Raw genomic sequence first — 18954 nt, forward strand, 5'->3', positions numbered from 1 at the left:
GCTGCATACGATCCTTCATCTGCAAAATCAAAGTAAATACATCACTAGTACTGGGAGCAGAAGAATTTAAAGCAGAGGAAGATGGAGGTTTAGAGAAAGTAGGAGTTGGTCTCTTCTCAGCGTTTTTCTGAGATCCTGCCGGCGGTGGAGGCGAAGGCAGAGTGTTCTGAGATGAAGTGACTGTAGACATCTGCGGATGTACTCTTCAATGATGAAGCCATGTAGCTCTTTGAAATGATCACCAACAGAAAGTTTTCTTATGAATGAAGCACCAATTGCCCCACGGTGGGCGCCAAACTGTTTTGGTCAAAAATCACACAAGGATAATGCAACCAAACTCTAAGTAAACGGGGAATGATGCTTGGTTTGTTGAAAAAGTAAAGGATCACTTTAGTAAGAAATATGCAAGTGACACAAGGATTTATACGAGGAAAAAGCCCTTGATCAGTGAATGATCTCCGGCATAAAAAACCTCGGGTGATGGCAACTACCGATCACCAAACTTCAATATAACAAATAATGGTTACAACTTCGGATGATAATGAGCTAAGTACAAGGATCACTATAGTATCGTGTGTCTAAGCGTGTGAGAAATGTGTTGTGTGTCTTCCGAATGTGGAAGAGTGCTATATATACAAGTGTGTGTGGCCCTATTTTAGGTAAATAGACTAACTATCAGCTCATTACCCCTTTAGGAATAAAAGTAAATCTAGCCTAAATTATCGCCCTTAAATCATGCTGAGTTTCCATATCCTTTACAACGTTCATCTCTGATTAAGCATATGCCAAAGTTGTAAAGACACGTCCCTTGTTTGCGATGCTAAGAGCGGATCCTGCTAGCCATTCCTGCAAGGTAACATTAAATCCAAGGAAAACAACTGTTAGCATGAGGATCCTTATGATAGTCCGTGATCCTGATCCTGGAACTCTTCTGAGGATTACTATCTGTCAAAGAAATAAGGATCACCGGTTAGGATCACATGTAAGGATCATATGTCATAAAAATCCAGCCCTAACAATCACCAATTTGAAACTTCCTGATCCTGACATTTTTGTTGTAAACACCAGCCATTCTTTGTTGATAACTGGCCATCCTTACCCTAGCCAGATCCCTGATTTCTTCAATAGTATCCAGGTCTTGAACCAAGTTCTCATCATTTTCCTCAGGATCACGGATACTTGTTCTAGCAGTTGGAACCACCATTTCTGTAGGGATCACTGATTCTGCCCCAAATACCAAAGAGAATGGAGTCTGGCCTGTAGCATTCTTGGGGGTTGTCCTATCAGCCCAAAGCACATAAGGTAGTTCTTCTGCCCATTTCCCCTTTTTTGGATCTAAGCTTCTTCTTCAAATTGTTGATGATGATCTTGTTGGATGATTCTGCCTAACCATTAGCTTGTGGGTGGACTGGTGTTGATGTTATCATCTTAATCCCCCAGCTGTCACAAAAGTTAGTAGTTCTGCCCCCAATAAATTGGGAACCATTATCACATATAATTTCAGAAGGAATACCAAATCTAGTTATAATATTTCTTTTAATAAAGGATATAACTTCCTTTTCTCTGACTTGGGCAAAAGCTTCAGCCTCTATCCACTTGGAGAAGTAATCAGTCATAGCAAGCATGAACACTTTCCCACCAGGTGCCTTAGGGAGCTTACCAACTATATCCATACCCCATCTTATAAATGGCCAAGAGGAGGATATGGGATGCAAAAATTCGGCACGCTGATGAAGGATATTGTTGTGTTTCTGACAAGGATCACACTTCTTAGCATATTCCACAGCATCTCTTTTCATAGTTGACCAATAGTATCCTGTCCTCAGGATCCTTGAGAATAATGCCCTGCCCCAGTGTGGTTTCCACAATCTCCTTCGTGGAAGTCTTTTAAAACTTCTTGGACTTCAGGATCCTCAATGCATCTTAAATATGGTCCTGCAAGAGATCGCTTATACAACATATTATGTAAAATTGTGAATTGAGATACCTTAACTTTGAAAGCTCTAGGGTTTTCTCCTGTAGGAATCTCTCCATGTTGTAAGTATCTCATGATTGGCAGGATCCATGATCCTGAACGAGATTGAGTATCCTCACTAGGGATAATTGCAGAATCCTCTCCTATTTCCAAAGCCACATGATCCTCGATGGCAGGAGCCAGGATATGGATAATGGGGATACTTATATCCTCCGGGATCTTCAAAGATGATCCTAGATTAGCCAATGCATCAGCTTCTGTATTTTCTTCCCTTGGTACCTGTGTCAAACTAAAGGAAACAAAAGAGAGTGCCAATTCTTTGACTATCTCCAAATATTTGGTTAGCTTTTCACCTTTAACAGCATAGGATCCATTAAAGTGATTAGTGATTAACAATGAATCTACATGTACCTCAAGATACCTGATCCCCATATGCTTAGCAATTTGCAAACCAGCTATCAAGGCTTCATACTCAGCCTCATTGTTAGTGGTTTGGAACTCACAAGCTATAGAGTGGGGTATTATGTCCCCATGTGGCGATTTTAGTAGTATTCCAAGCCCTGTTCCTTTGACATTTGAGGATCCATCAGTATAGAGTATCCAAGGATCCTTGGTCTCCTCTAGCTGCTGGACTTCTAACTCAGCTTCCTTTTGCAAAGCACTACTGAAATCAGCCACAAAGTCAGCTAACGCTTGGGATTTAATGGCTGTCCTAGGCTCATATCTTATATCATATGCACTAAGCTTCACTGCCCACTTAGCCATCCTTCCTGACATTTCAGGTTTCCTGAGGACATTCTTAATTGGAAAATTAGTTTTAACAATAATAACATGAGTTTCAAAATAATGTCTTAATTTAGTGGATGCCATAATTAAAGCGAGGACAAGCTTTTCTAGGTGTGAATACCTGGATTCAGCATCAAGTAAATTCTTACTTACATAATAGACAGGATGTTGTGTACCTTCGTGATCCTTAACAAGGACTGCACTTACTGCTTTTAAGGATACTGCAAGATATAAGTGTTAGGGCTGGATTTTTATGACTTATGATCCTTACATGTGATCCTAACCAGTGATCCTTGTTTCTTTGGCAGATAGTGATCCTCAGAAGAGTTCCAGGATCATGATCACGGACCATCCTAGGGATCCTCATACTAACGATTGTTCTCTTTGAATTTAATGTTATCTTGCAGGATATTCGAGTAGGATCCGCTCTTAGCAACATAAACAAGGAACTCGTCACGACAACTTTGGCATATGCATAATCAAAGATAGACGTTATGGACGATATGGAAACTCAGCATAATTTAAGGGCGATAATTTAGGCTAAATTTACTTCTATTCTTGAAGGGGTAACGAGCTAATAGTTAGGTTATTTACCTAAAATACGACCACCCACACTTGTATAAGTAGCACTCTTCCACATTCGGAAGACACAACACATTTCTCACACGCTTTGACACACAATACTACAGTGATCCTTGTACTTAGCTCGTTACCATCTGAAGTTGTAAAAATATTGTTTGTTATATTGAAGCTTGGTGATCGGTAGTTGCCATCACCCGAGGTTTTTTATGCCGGAGATCATTCATTGATCAAGGGCTTTTTCCTCGTATAAATCCTTGTGTCACTCGCGTATTTTACATTAAAGTGATCCTTTACTTTATTCATCAAACCAAGCATCATTCCCTATTTACATAGAGTTTGGTTGCATTATCCTTGTGTGATTTTTGACCAAATCAATAAGGATAGCACATCTCCTTTTTCTGGTTTCATCAAGGCCGGGGCTGAGGATAGGTAATCCTTGAGAGCTCTTAAGGCACTTTCATGCTTCTCAGTCCACTCAAATTCCTTGTTCTTCCTTAGGATATCATAGAATTCCTTGCATTTCTCTGAGGATTTGGATATAAATCTGTTCAAAGCTGCGATCCTGCCTATTAGCCTCTGAACATCCTTAGCATTGACAGGTGATTTGATATTCACTAAAGCTTTGATTTGTTCTGGGCTGGCTTCAATGCCTCTCTTTGTCACCATATACCCTAAGAATTTACCTGCTTTAACACCAAAGTGACCTTTTGAAAGATTAAGTTTCATGTTATATTTGTCAAGGATATCGAATGCTTCCTCCAAGTCCCTCAGGTGATCCTCAGCTTTTATGGATTTTACCACCATATCATCTATGTAAACTTCCATAGTTTGTCCAATCTGATCCTTGAACATCATATTCACTAGCCTTTGATAAGTTGCACCTGCATTCCTTAGTCCAAATGGCATAGCAATATAACAATATATACCGGTTGGAGTCATAAAGGTCGTATCCTCTTGATCAGATGGTTCCATCTGAATTTGTTGAAATCCAGATGAATGATCCACAAAAGTCAACAGTTCATGACCCGCCGTTGCATCCACCATGGAGTCAATGTGGGGTAATGGGAAAGGATCCTTGGGACATGCCTTATTTAAATCTGTGAAATCGACACATACCCGCCACTTTCCATTTTTCTTTTGAACAACAACCACATTGGCCAACCATCTTGGATACTTGACCTCTCTAATCATACCTGCTCGGAGTAATTTCTCTACCTCTTCCTGGATAATGGCATTTCTTTCTGGTGCAAACTTCCTCCTTTTTTGATGGATTGGTTTGAATGACTTGTCAATGCCAAGTTTGTGAGTGATAATATCTTTAGATATACCTGTCATATCCTCATGTTTCCATGCAAAGGTAGTTTTCCTCCTTTTGAGGAAGGATATGAGGTCTTCTTTCATTTTTCCAAGGATCCCTGATCCGATATAGATTTTGGATTCAGGATCACCAGGATCCATGAGGATTTCTACTACATCCTGCTCTCTTGCCTCCAAGACATCCCTTGGAGGATACTTTGATTGCTATTGTTCCCTTGACTTTGAGGCTGGTTTCATCGATGAAGTGTAACAGTTTTTAGCCTCCTGCTGATCACTATCAATCTTCACTATTCCCCAAGGACTAGGGAGCTTCACACATTGATGGTAGGTGGATGGGACTGCCTTCATATCGTGTATCCAAGGCCTGCCAAGGATAACATTACAACAAGATAAACAGTCAATAACACAAAATTTTTTATAAGAATGTAGTCCTTCGATGTATATTGGGAGTTTAATGTCCCCCAGAATATTCTTAGTTTCACCACTGAATCCCACGAGCACAGAGGATCTTGGAATGATATCGGACTCAGGGATATTCATCTTCTTGAGAACATCAAGCTGGATAATGTTCACAGAGCTCCCTCCATCTATAAGGATCTTGCGAACAAAATGGTTAGAAATAAAGAGAGTAATGACCAAACCATCGTGATGAGGATCCTGGATATCAACACGATCATCCTCATCAAAGGTTATGACTTTTCCTTCGGAGACACTTGATGTTCGAATGCGTCTATCTCCACTATCCATCTTGGTTTCTTTTGCATGCCTTTTAGCTGCTAAGAAGGATGTGCCACAAATGTCTGATCCTCCAGAAATAAAGTTTATTACTTGTGCATCCGCTGGAGGGGCCGGAGCTTTCTCAGGGATCCTTTCAGGATCCTGAGTCCTTGACTTCTTTCTACCCAACAATTCTTTCAGGTGCCCCTTGCTCAACAAGTATCCAATTTCTTTTCTCAGTGCAATTCATTCTTCTGTGAGATGCCCAAAATCTTCATGGTATGCACACCACTTTGATTTATCTTTGGTTGCAGCTGGTCTGTCATTTTTCCTGGGCCATCTAGCTTTATCACCTAAATTCTGCATCGAAAGGATTAGTTCATTGTTATCAACAGAAAAACAATATTCAGAAATTGGAGGATAATCCTCATCATCCTCTTCTTGATCAACAGCATGCATATTCTGGTTATCAGATTTGTTATAGGATCTGAACTTGTTGTTCTTGAACGAGGATCCTTGCTTTTCATGTTTTAAGGATCCTGCTAATCTCTCCTGGATCCTCTTATCATCCTCTAGCCGGATGAACCTGAGTGCCCGGGTTCTTACCTCATCTAGGTTCCTGCATGGTGTCATAACAAGATCATCATAGAACAATGAATGTCTAAGCAATCCCATTTTAAAGGCCTCAACATCTAGGTTCTTACCTCTAGCCGGATGAACCTGAATCCCTAAGCAATCCCATTTTAAAGGCCTCAACAGTCGTGGCTATATCCAGGTTGGGAATGTCTAAGGATTCTTTACTAAATTTAGTGATATAATCCCTTAATGATTCATTATGACCCTGGGTTATCCTATATAAATCACTAGTTAAACGTTCAAATTTTCTACTACAAGAAAACTGATTATTAAATAGGTTAACTAGATTAGCAAATGAGGTAATAGAGTAGGGGGGAAGACTTAGCAGCCATTTGAGAGCTGATCCAGTAAGAGTGGATCCAAATCCCTTGCACAGACATGCTTCCTTTAACCTTTCTGGGATTGGATTGATCTCCATCCTCTCCCTGTATTGTGCTATGTGTTCTTCAGGATCCGTTGAACCATCATACAACTTCATGGTTGGCACATGGAACCTCTTGGGTATCTCAGCATCACAGATTGGTGGTGCAAAACGAGATATTTTATGGCTCCCATCTGCAATCTCCGGGATAGGTTTGACCACTCCTGGGACACTTGATATCATGTCCTTCAACTTTTGCAATTCTCTGGCCATGGCATGATTGATACTTGCATCCTGCATGAATCCATGGTTAGTAGTAAGAGAATTATTAAAAGTGTTACCTCCCACCGGGTTCAAATTAGGAACACCGGATGTGAACCCAGATTGTTGGGACTCTGGAATGATCGAGGGACTAGTAGAAGCAATGGTCTGCATTGGACTAAATTCCCCTTGATGGATATCTGAACTTCCTGATTGCAAACTCCTTAAGGATCCCGGCATCTGGAAGGATCCTTGAAACTGGGATGATCCTGGAACATAGGAGGATCCTTGAACCTGGGAGGATCCTGGAACATTGGAGGATCCTTGAACCTGGGAGGATCCTTGAACATAGGAGGATCCTTGAACCTGGGAGGATCCTTGAACTTGCGAGGATCCTTGAAACGGCCAGAACCCTTGAATCTGCTGTGCTCCTGGGTATCCTCCTGAGCTTGTGAAGGATCCTGCATGCTGAGGATGGGATCCTGCTGGTTGAAAGTGCGATCCTGAAGCCTGAGTCATTGTTGTTGAACCGTAGTGCACTCCTTTTGGTCCTCCCACATATTGAACGTTTGGAATCACTGAAGGCTGAGAAGTTATCACCGGAGTATCAAAATTCAAAGATCTGGGCACTAGTTGGGAATGATCCTCTGCCGATCTCTTTTGTTTCTTGATGTCTCCAATTTCCTTAAGAATCCTCTCATTGGTCTTATCCTGCTGCTGAATATGATCTTTCATCTGCAAAATTAGAGTAAACAAGTCACTAGTAGTAGGGGTATAAGAAGCAGAAGAAGTTGGAGGTTTTGAGAAAATGGGAGTTGGTTTCTTCTCAGCATTTTTCTGAGGTCCAGCAGGTGGTGGAGGCAAAGGAGGAATGCCCTGAGATAAATTGACCGCAGACATTGCAGTAGAAGTATTCTTTGATGATGAAGCCATGTACTTGAATGCAATGAACCGGAATGATCACCAACATAAGAACTTCTTAGGAATGAAGCACCAATTGCCCCACGGTGGACGCCAAACTGTTTTGGTCAAAAAATCAGACGAGGATAATGCAACCAAACTCTTTGTTACGGGGTATGATGCTTGAATTGGTGAACAACAATAAGGATCACTTAGAAGTAAATTGCACAAGAGACACAAAGATTTATACGAGGAAAAAGCCCTTGATCAATGAATGATCTCCGGCATAAAAAACCTCGGGTGATGGAAACTACCGATCACCAACTTCCAATTAACCAACAATTGTTTACAACTTCGGAAAATAGCGAGCTAGGTACAAGGATCACTATGGTATATCGTGCAGAAATGTGTAAAAATTGCTAAGTGTTTTGTCGTATGCTCAAGAGTGCGGTTGTATGAGTGTGTGTAGCCAAAATTAGCCAAGTGTTTCTAAAGCTAGCTCGCTACCCCTTTGAAAATAGAAGTTAACTAGCCTAACAAACTGTCCGCAATTCGTGCCATGCTCCCACGTTCTCCACAACGTCCATTTTCAGTCAAACACGTGCGAAATAACCGTGGAATATTCCTTAGTAACGTTGCCAAGACCAAGTCCAACTTGTTACTCCTGCAAAACAATATGAAATTCAAAGTAAACAATCGTTAGTATAAGGATCCTTAGGGTGATCCATGATCCTGATCCTAAAGCACTTCTGAGGATCACTATCTGTCACAGAAGTAAGGATCACTAATAGGATAATAAGTGAGGATCATAGGTCATTAAAAAATCCTGCCCTAACATATGATTAGTAAGCTACTAAGCCAACCACCCAGTACTTACAAATTAAAACTAAAACATCACCAAACACAAGGACACAATTAAAACCATGCAGACATTTAGTTTAATACATCAAACTGCACCCATTTGTTCCACTCCATTTGGCTCAGCTTCGCTCTCCCCTTGATCCATAGAAACGTTGTTGCTTGCATCTCCCCGAAAATCGCATCTATAATAACTCTTTTTCCGCTGAATATATTTTCATTCCTCGCTTTCCATATCCCCAACATGTTGCCAAAACGACAAGTTGTATATATCGCCTTTTCGAATCTTCCATAAACGCCTTTTTGTAATATTCCAATAAGTCTTTCATTGTAAATGCGAAGATTTGTTGTATTTTACACCACGTGCTTACTTTGTGCTATAATACCGATGATACATAGCACCCCATGAATAAGTGATCTGCATCCTCGTCTTGTTCGCCACATAGCTTACATCTTGGTGATCCTGACAACATACCTCTTTTTTCCAACCCTTTCATAGTAGCTGATCTTTTTTGTATTCCACGCCACCCAAATATATTGACTTTCATTGGCGCCCACTTAACCCATTCAAAAGGATAATATGGTACCGCAAATCTGTTCAATGAGATTCTTGTTGCCCTTACCGAAAATGTTCCATCTTCCGCTGGCCACCATGTCCATTTATCTGGCCGATTCTCCAAATTAACCGATTGTACCAGATTAACTAGTTGTTGAAGCTGATTAATCGGATTGGTTGTGTGAGGATTACTCCTCCAATCCCATTTAGCTATCCTTTCTTCCACTATCACACGCTTCTTTTTCTCTAAACCAAAAAGTTCCGGGAACCTATCCCTTAATGGCCCGTCCCCAACCCACCAATCCAACCAATATCGAACCTCGTTCCCGTTCCCCAATTCACATTGTATCATTTGACCAATATTTATATTATATTTTTCGAGTTCTTTACCCATTTTAACAATATTATTCCATGTACCCGACATCCCCTCCTTAACCGGTAAATATGAAGAAGAATGCGTATGTAAGTGGATTGCCGTGATTAACAATATTATTCCATGTACCCGACATCCCCTCCATAACGTATCATTCTCATGTTTGAACCGCCACCACCATTTTAACAAATAAACTTACATTCATATCCTTTAGTGAGCCCAACCCCAACCCCCCTTTTTCAATGGGACCTAGAACCTTTTCCCAACATACCCAAGCCATTTTTGATTTTTCATCGCCCCCCCCCCCCCCAAAAAAAAAAAAAAAAAAAAAAAAAAAAAAAAAAAAAAAAAACTTCTTCTAAGTCCTTCCAATGTATCTAAAACACCCTTGTGGAGCTTTAAATAGTGAGAAGAAATATAAAGGAAGACTATCAAGTGTTGCTTTTAACAAGGTGGGTCTTCCTCCCGCGGAGAATATCTTGGGTTTCCACAAAGTTAATCGTTTTTTAAAACAATCAACAATACATTTCCAATGGAGAATATGATTCATGTTTGCCCCCACAAAAATCCTAAGATATTTATAAGGGAATTTCCCAACCTTACAATATATTAAGGACGCTACTTGGTTTACCGTAATTTCACCCACCCCTACTCCAAATAGATTTGATTTTTCATTATTAATTTTCAGTCCCGATACGTAGTGAAAACACCTCATTAGCCTTGTTATGTTATGAATCGACTTTTCCTCCCACTTCCCCATAAATACTACATCATCTGCATACATCAAGTGTGTTAAACACGGTCCGTTATTCAGTAATATTATTCAATTAGTGATCCCTAGAAATGAAGCTTTACTCATGAAAGCCTGTTATTTTCCATTTCATAATAAATTGCCTGTTATTTGTGGATATTGTCACCGCCTATGATCATGACTCGCAACTCCAGAATGATCGTTTCCTTTTGACGGACTTGTCATATGAATAATTTATTTCAAAGCAATGCCATCCGTATACTACAAGGATAAAACTGCATGCACATACATTGTCATGTACCACGCAAAGTAGAAGAAAAAAAATGTTAAAAAACAAATGATGAAAAGTTTTATTAAGTTGTCCCAAACATCACAAAAAGAGGCATTATTTTTAGGCTATTGTATTGGTCAAAATAGCAAGTTCGTTGACACATAAACTATGACCTGCAGGGGCGGACCCACATTGGTGCCACCGGGGTCCCCGGACCCCAATCTTTTAAAAAAATAGTAGATTCGGTATATTAAATTGTATATGGACCCCATAAATACAATTAGGTGGACACCATAGAAATAAAAAGAATGGTGGTGTAGTGGTAAATCTCCCTATTTTCCACCAAAAGGTCATGGGTTCAATCTTTGATAAGTCCATTTTTCTTATTTTTTTTTTTAAAATCTAGTTCAAACCTCACTAACTGACCCGAAAATGGACCCCATTAAAATAAAATCATGGGTCCGCCACTGATGACTGAAATGGTAAATGTACCTAAAATATTGAATTGAGTAAAAATAACCAATACTCTAGACTCGATTAAAACAAATAATCAAAACCCTCAATATAAAGTAATTGTTAAACGATTTTGTTGAAGTTACTAACTCATTTCTTCAATCTTTTTTCACATTAACTCTCTTACTAGTCAAGCAACCATTGTTCATAATCACATGAAATTTGAAAAGAAATCGTCTTGCCATATGACTTTTAGCAGCAATTATATTTTGTTTGTATTTAGCAGGGTAGGGTTTGTTATTTAAAAGGGGGTGACGGCACAACTTGTTACTCGTCTACCTGCCATTAGTCTGTAACCGTCTCTGTTTTTATTATTCACTTGGAACATTAATATTAAAGTGTTTTTTATTTTTATTAAAAAAATGTAAAAACATGTTATAAATAATAATCTGTTAATTTATATATAAATTAATCCTTTCTTTCAACTGTCACATTTTCATCCATTATAATAATGTTACTTACTATATTATTTAATCTCAAAATTAATACCCCCACCCACTATGGAAACCAAGAACTTCATGCCATGGGTCTCTTCATAATTTGTTAATTACTTCATGAATTGGCTGGGTTCCTTGATTTTTTACATCATCATTTCAATTTCATCGATTCCAACCTTGAAGATATCATAAAATCGTTCATACTCCTGAGAATTCAATATAAATGCCTTCCTTGACATTTTTTTTATAAGCTAGCTAGGACTTTCTCACATAGCGGGGATATGATGTTACCCATTTATAGTATTAATGTTGTTCAAAAAAAAATATTAATGTTACAATGGTAATTCTTTTTTCTTTTCTCAGTAATATGATTCTGCCCACTTAACATTGTTACGATGGTATTCTTTTTTTTTTTCCGTTATTTAACTACTTTTTATATTGAGACACATTTAAGCCGTCTGAGTAAGGATATGAACACAACACAATCAATGTCATGGATAAACAACAAGTAATTAATACATAAACGAAACAAACAGATATAAAATGTGCAAGATTTCACAAGTATATAATAAGCATGTATGTATCCTATAATCTTTTAGTATAAAAGTTTGTATATGTACATAACACAATATTTCTCATAATCCAAAGATATTAATATGAGTCATTCATATGGAAGCAGGAGCTTCTGGACCATATGCCGTAGCAGAAACGGGACCTGAGGCTGAGGCTGCTCCAGAACTTAAAAATTGAGTCATCACACGACGTGGCATCTTGCTACTCACTTCACACAAGTTTGCAAGAAATACACCTACAAATATTGATTTACAGAAGATCATTAATAATTTTGCTAAAATATATAGGTTGTGTAAAAAAGATAGCAAATTTTATCCATATTTGTTTTCACCAATATTTTGGAAGTTAGCGTTACATCAGTATCTTGATTTGTATGACAATTTCTTAGAGTAGTTTTTTTTTTTTTTTTTTTAAGAGTTCATGCAAAGTTGGTGTAACATGAATATATATGCGACCATATATAAGTTATATCATATTACCTTCTCCTATAGCTAGGTTGTGATAGAGATCCACAATGTTGGGACAGTTCTTGTAGCACGAATCGGAGCAAAGTCTGGCAAGGAAATGTGGCTCAAGAAGGGAATCAGAAGAGATTCCGACCGTCTTCCTGTGAAGCCCACACGCGTTCAAGCACTCATCACTCTCTATCCATTCATTCATATCTTTAACAATAATCTCTGAGGTATCGCACTGATAATCCATGTTTCCGTTGTCTCTTACATTCTTCTCTAGTACACATCGTTTTCCTGAAGACGCAATTGAGAAAGTGCACAAGCCAATCGGCAAATCCTCGCAAATGATCTCAGCTTGAGTTCCATGGAGAAGGAATGACAATAAAAGCAAGAGAATGAAAGCCATTTGTTTTCTTGTTTTTCCCTTCTAAGAAAATAGTAGCTAGGTATGTTTGAAGGAGTTGATGTGTGGATGGATGGCTATATATACATGTGCATCACTCACATTCACCAGCAAATGGACAATTTAGCCTTCTTGACCTAATTTTGTGGTCAAAGAAACCAATGTGCTTTGATTTGTATCCCATGTTTGTTTTGTTATATGTAAATGTAAATGTAAATGCATGATTTTTTATTTTTTTTCTTACAATGATAAAGTATTCAATAATGTGTACATTGATTAGTAGTATCCCATGTTTGATTTGTTACATGTAAATGAAGTATTTTTGTTATCTCTTACAAATAATAAAGTATTTGATAGTGTGTGAATTGTTAGGTTTGACTCGTTTGACTTTTAGATTTCCATAATCAATTACGATTGGATCTGTAATTTTATATATTACAAAAATGATTTGATAACATAACTATAAAAACTAAATTTCCGTAACATATATAATAATTTATCAAGTGTAGTATTTTTTATCGTTATAGGGTGTGGTCATGACTCTCATGACAATTATGATCCTCTACGTCAGTGCCATATAACTCACCTCTAATCTATCATCCAAAACCACTACCCTAAGGGTGTGGTCATGACCTAAACCACTAGCCCCTTATTGGTTTTAATTTATCTTTTTTAAAGAAAAAGAAAATGATTTCTTGAAAAATGAAAATGAGGACCATGGTTGTCATGGTTTAATCCATGCAAACCATGGTGGATCAAACAAGATGGTGGTCTAGCCTTCCATTCATGTTTTTAGTTGGCGAATTCAAACAACCGGATATTTCTACCTTATTTTATTGAATGGATGTTTTTGTTCCCCTATATACTACTTATATAATAAAAGAAATCAATGTATAACACGTGTCATCGCACCTACTTTTCTTTCTTACTTCACTAACCTACTTATTTATGTTAATTAAATAAATAGTTAATTAATATTAATCTTATTCTACTTTGAATTTCAAATAAAATCCTTATTTTTTACTGATAAATTATTATCCTCAAATTAAATTGTTAATTTAAGATATTTTAATAAAAGAAATTATTTATCAACAATAACCAAACTTTGTATTAATATATTATTTAATTTATTTCTTTAGTATTTATAATAATATAACTTTTTTTTTATTTTTTGGTTTATAAAATTAGATTTATTCAACCCGTGTAATAACATGGTTTTTTAAAGATATAACTTTTTTATTTACTATACAAAGTTACATTTATTCAATCCGTGTAATACACATGGTTTTAAAGATATATTTTTTTTTATTTTTTACCATACAAAGTTATGTTTATTCAACCCGTGAAAAATATATATATTTTTATTATTTGATATATAAAAATAAATTTATTTAACCTGTACAATCCACGAAGTTTTTTTAAAGATATATTTTATTATTATTTAGTATACAAAATTATATTTATTCAACCCGTATAATATACAGGGTTTTTAAAAATATAACTTTTTTATTACTTGGTTTATAAATTATATTTATTTAACCCGTACAATACGAGGGGTTCTTAAAGATATATATATTTTATTATTTAATATATAAAATTACATTTAATCAGAACATGTAATACACGGGGTTCTAGCCTAGTATATGATATACAATTACATTTAATCTATGATTTAATATATAAAATTACAATATCCAAACCCTAATAATCCATAGAAACTTCAAACACACTATCATAAAACTATGAATATAAAACACAACATGATAATCAACATAAAACACACTAATGTTAGTAATTAAAAAATCAAATCCTTATCATCCAAAACACAACACAAAACCCACAAATATGACGTTTTTGTAATCTTCACTTTATTATTTGTGGGTTTTGAGTGTGTTTTATGGGTGAAATTGTGGTGTTTTATGACTTTGTACACTTTGTAGGAAAAATGGACTTTGTAGCCAACTCCCACCCTGAAATAATAACTGTAAGAATCTTTCTACACTAATAAACAAAAATCATTTTTGGACACGTGTCATTCTCTAATAATTTCTCACTCTTATTTTCTTATTTATCTCTTTTATTAAATAATAATAATAATAATAATAATAATAATAATAATAATAATAATAATATTAATATTAAACATCAAGATAACTAAATCTATTTATATCTTTTGTTTTCATAATCTGAAAGAAAGTGATTTCTTTTTTAACTCTAAAGTTTCCATCTTTAGCAATTTAAGTCTAAAGTTTCAATCTTTGGGATTTTAACCCCATTGATTAATTTCATTTTCACTTCTAATTCAAAAGTTTTCATCTTTTGCAATTTAACTCCTTTAAATTTTTTTACTTTCAACCCAAAGTTTTTCATCTTTCGTAATTTAATCTAAACACTTTTTTACTTTCAACTTTAGTCTCTTATATACTTTTCATCTTTCATAAGTTCTCCGTTTAACGTGTCGTTCTATATTTCCGAGTTAACACGCCGCAACGTGCGTGTGAGGTTCAACGTTTTTCATCTATTTTTTTTCCTGTTTGACATATTCGTCGCAACGCGTCTATTTTTCCCGTTTGATAGGTCTGTCGCAACGTGCGAGTTAGAGGTCGACTTAGTTATTTTTTTCTCGGTTTTACACATAGGCTCGTGGTCATGTGAGAAACATTTGCCTTTCATCTAACATGATATGTAACTAATGAATCTCCGCCGCATTGCGGCGAGTGATAATTCTAGTTATAAAATTAAACAATGTTCTTGTTATACGTGTGTCAACAAGTAGATTGCACACATATCACTCGATGAAAATTTATTTGGCCGGCATCGTCCCTATGTGCATGTTTGGCTTAGCTTATTTTCAACTTATTGAAAAGGACTTTAAAAAGTCAGGATTTCCTGACTTTTGGAAATTTCAAAGGACTTTTACCTTTTAAAAGGCCTTCAAAAGGAAAGCCAAACACTTTGAAAAGTCCTTTTTCCTTTGAAAAGTCCTTTTTCCTTTCAAAAGTCCTTTTTTTCTCAAAAAAAAAAAGGAACCCCAAACATGCCCTATATACCATAATTTGTCTGTTTGAACTTAAAAAGGTAAACTACATAAAAGTTATACGACTATTCAAGACAAGTGTTTTTGCTTGGTATCTTTTTTGGTAAACAAAACAAACAAAAACTAAAAAAAATGTTTACAAACAACAATGTTCCAAGGTAATTGTTTATTCTTGCCAATGATCCGACCAATTGGTTTGAAGGAGGTGGGAAGGTTTACCCACTTATGTGAGGTTCCTACCCGTGAGGTCTTAGGATCGAATCTTGCGGAGGACGAACTGTGCCACCGGTTCAAATTGGCTATAACATGCCAACCGCAGGATTCCAACTCGTGACCTGAGTGATCAAAGGCCATAGACATAACCAGGTGATCTAGCCGTTCAAAAAAAATTGTTTATTCTTAACAAACATTTTCTATATTTCCATTTTAATTTTGTATCATAGTTATCCAACATAAATATTTTCTATCTAGAGTAAATTACAAAAGTCGTCCTTTATGTTTGTATTGGATTGCAAAGTATGCCCTTTACGTTTAAAATTGACGGAAATCGTACTTAATGTTCGTAAAATCTTACATCTCACGTCCTTTAGCTCTAACCTAGTTAATTTTAAACGTTAAGTTAGGTCACATGGGGCAGGTTAGTCATTTCATATGTTTCAATAAATATATATATTATAAGTATAATCACCCTTCTTTTTCTCTGCCTCATATCCACAGCAAGCCACCACGACCACCAACCTCCTGTATCAATTTCTCCTCACAAACATCTAATTCTAATTCACTTTTGACTCCAATCATATATAGGGCATGTTTGGCTAAGCTTTTTGAACCAACTTATTGAATTCTATTAGTCCTTTTTACAAAAGTACTTATTTTCTTTACCTTATCATCACTTTCTTGAATTCTATTATAACATTCATCAATTCCATCACCTAAATCACTATTATTGAATTCCATGAGTTTTTGTAGTTTGTAGTCCTCTGAACTGCTCTGAACTGGGTTTTTTTTTTCAATTCCATCAATGGAAACGCTTTCTACGCTACTCAATTCTGCTCTTCCTTTCTTCCTCAGAACTAGCCTTTGAGATCTAAACCAGGGGTAGCGATGGAGGTTTTTAAAGAACCCAAGTAGTGACGACATTATTTTCGCGCTAGGGTTCCGTCGCACAAGTCGCTGCGACGGTTCGTGATGTCACCAAATTAGCGATGTTAATACATTGTGTCGAATAGTTGTTAGGTGAATACAGTATAATCAATCAGGTATGGAAGAATATACTTTATAAATTAAAGTGAATAAACTATTAATATAATGCAGTTGCAGGAAGATTCGAGAGAAATCGACATGAAAAATCCGCATGAATCGATTATATACTTACCGAATCAGTAGAAGGAAGCTTCAAGCGTGTGTGAATGTTAGAGAGTTGATACCTAATTCAACATTTGACTGATCTTCATGTTTACAAAGAGTTTTGAGGTCATTAATGGCGGAAAATATGAGGTAATACCTGAGCCAACGACGGCAGTAAAGGGGCTAGGTTCCAATCTGTTTCCAATTCGTCGGCCGACCACCACCTGTAACGCTCCGCTTTTTCCTAACTTTCCTTAATTAGAAAACGTGTCTTGTATTTCTATTTTTGGAAGCTTATTCCTTTTGTATTTCGTATTTCGTTTCAAACCATTGTAAATCCGAGACTTAGATCGCAATGAAATTCTATTTTTATACATGCTTATACGTGTTGCAATACTCGGGTTATACGTTATCAATCTCGAATGCATACGCGCAACCGATACTCGACATACCGGTACTCATAACTTATACATGCTTGTCAACTATTAAAAACGTGGTTAATAATAATAATAATTATAATATAATAGTAATATGTTAAATATCAACGTTGATATTATGTTCAAATTTGCATATTGCTTTGCTCAAAAAAATTATATATATATAATTTTTATTGGTTGTTTTCAATGATCAAAGCACCTACACACTTTTATTTAATAGTTAGTGGTATGTGAAATGTATACAAAATCTAAATTTATATGTAAAAAAAAACAAATAAATAAATGAAGTGGCTGTCAACAGCCTAACTTACGACCACCACCTGTAGGTGGTATTTGTTCTTTTGTTTGTTTTAGTTACAACTTATCAACATTGATTTAAATAAATAGTTAGGTGAATTAATCAACATCACTTAAATAAATATATTATGCAAACTAAAAAGAAAGATTGTGGCTGATTAACAGCCATGTTCGGCCAGCACAACTATAGAGATTATTTATTTAGTTTTTATTAGTTTAACCCCCAACAACTCTATTAATTGCCAACCAACTTTAACCCTAATCCTTCCCTATAAATACCACTCTAATCCTAGCCACTTTTCCACTTTTGCAACACTCTAATCTCTCCCAAATCACCCAAAAACGCAGCTGAATTCTGAAGTTCGAGCAGATTGTTCAAGCTTCACGAAAATGAGCATAACTCATTCATTTCTTGTCCGATTTAGTCCATTCTTTTTCCTATGTGCTTGGATTGACCTTGGCTTCGATTCCATGGGTTTTTCACAGTAAATAAGTCCCTGGAACTCCGGCAAAAAGGGTCCAAAGTTCACTGTTTTCATTTTTCTTTACTAATCCTTGTTCAAACTTGAGTTTAACTCACTCAAACCCACGTCCTTATGCTTATAATCACTTCTATGGTTAGTTAAGCTTAAAAACGGGGCTGAGACATACAAAATCAGAGGTTAATCCTCATATACTTTCGGTTTTGTTTAGGGTTTTTAACCCACAAGTGATGTTCAATCTTCAAGCTTCATGAAGGTGTGATTATGGACCAACTTGGGTTGTCCAACACAGAATCCCCACATTACTTGATGATTTCTCTTAGTATAGTTGTTTCTTATTCTTGTATTGATATTAGTTCATGACCCTCCGTGTATGTTTTTACATCAAGTGTAGTGGTGAACCATAAGGGGTACCTAAATGGAAGCTTGTTCTTCCTACCTCCTACATGAATTCTATGACACAATAAAGGTACCTAAATGAAGATTTATCTTCTACCTCATGCTTTACTAATGGACTAAATAATACATATAATACTTATACATATATATACTATTCGAACCCTTGATGGTGGACTTGTGTTCATTCGTCAAGATATTATTAGAATAACATTATCTAAGACATAAGACTTGTT

General features: G+C 36.3%; 1 protein-coding gene and 1 long non-coding RNA gene across 2 annotated transcripts; one reads left to right on the plus strand and one right to left on the minus strand.

Moving 5' to 3' along the window:
• Positions 1–11765: 11765 nt before the first annotated feature.
• Positions 11766–12725, minus strand: LOC110870681. Its single transcript, XM_022119857.2, has 2 exons — positions 12347–12725; positions 11766–12102 (listed from the first exon to the last, which is right to left on the minus strand). The coding sequence occupies exons 1-2, from the start codon at positions 12723–12725 to the stop codon at positions 11960–11962; spliced, it is 522 nt and encodes a 173-aa protein (XP_021975549.1). The 3' UTR covers positions 11766–11959.
• Positions 12726–16482: 3757 nt separating this feature from the next.
• LOC110871539 lies at positions 16483–17482 on the plus strand. The gene is made up of 2 exons (XR_002553818.2): positions 16483–17018; positions 17080–17482. It is a non-coding gene; the product is annotated as an uncharacterized LOC110871539 (long non-coding RNA).
• The last annotated feature ends 1472 nt before the right edge of the window (positions 17483–18954 follow it).

This window comes from Helianthus annuus, chromosome 8, assembly GCF_002127325.2.
Source record: "Helianthus annuus cultivar XRQ/B chromosome 8, HanXRQr2.0-SUNRISE, whole genome shotgun sequence".
In the NCBI taxonomy this organism is placed as follows: Eukaryota; Viridiplantae; Streptophyta; class Magnoliopsida; order Asterales; family Asteraceae; genus Helianthus; species Helianthus annuus.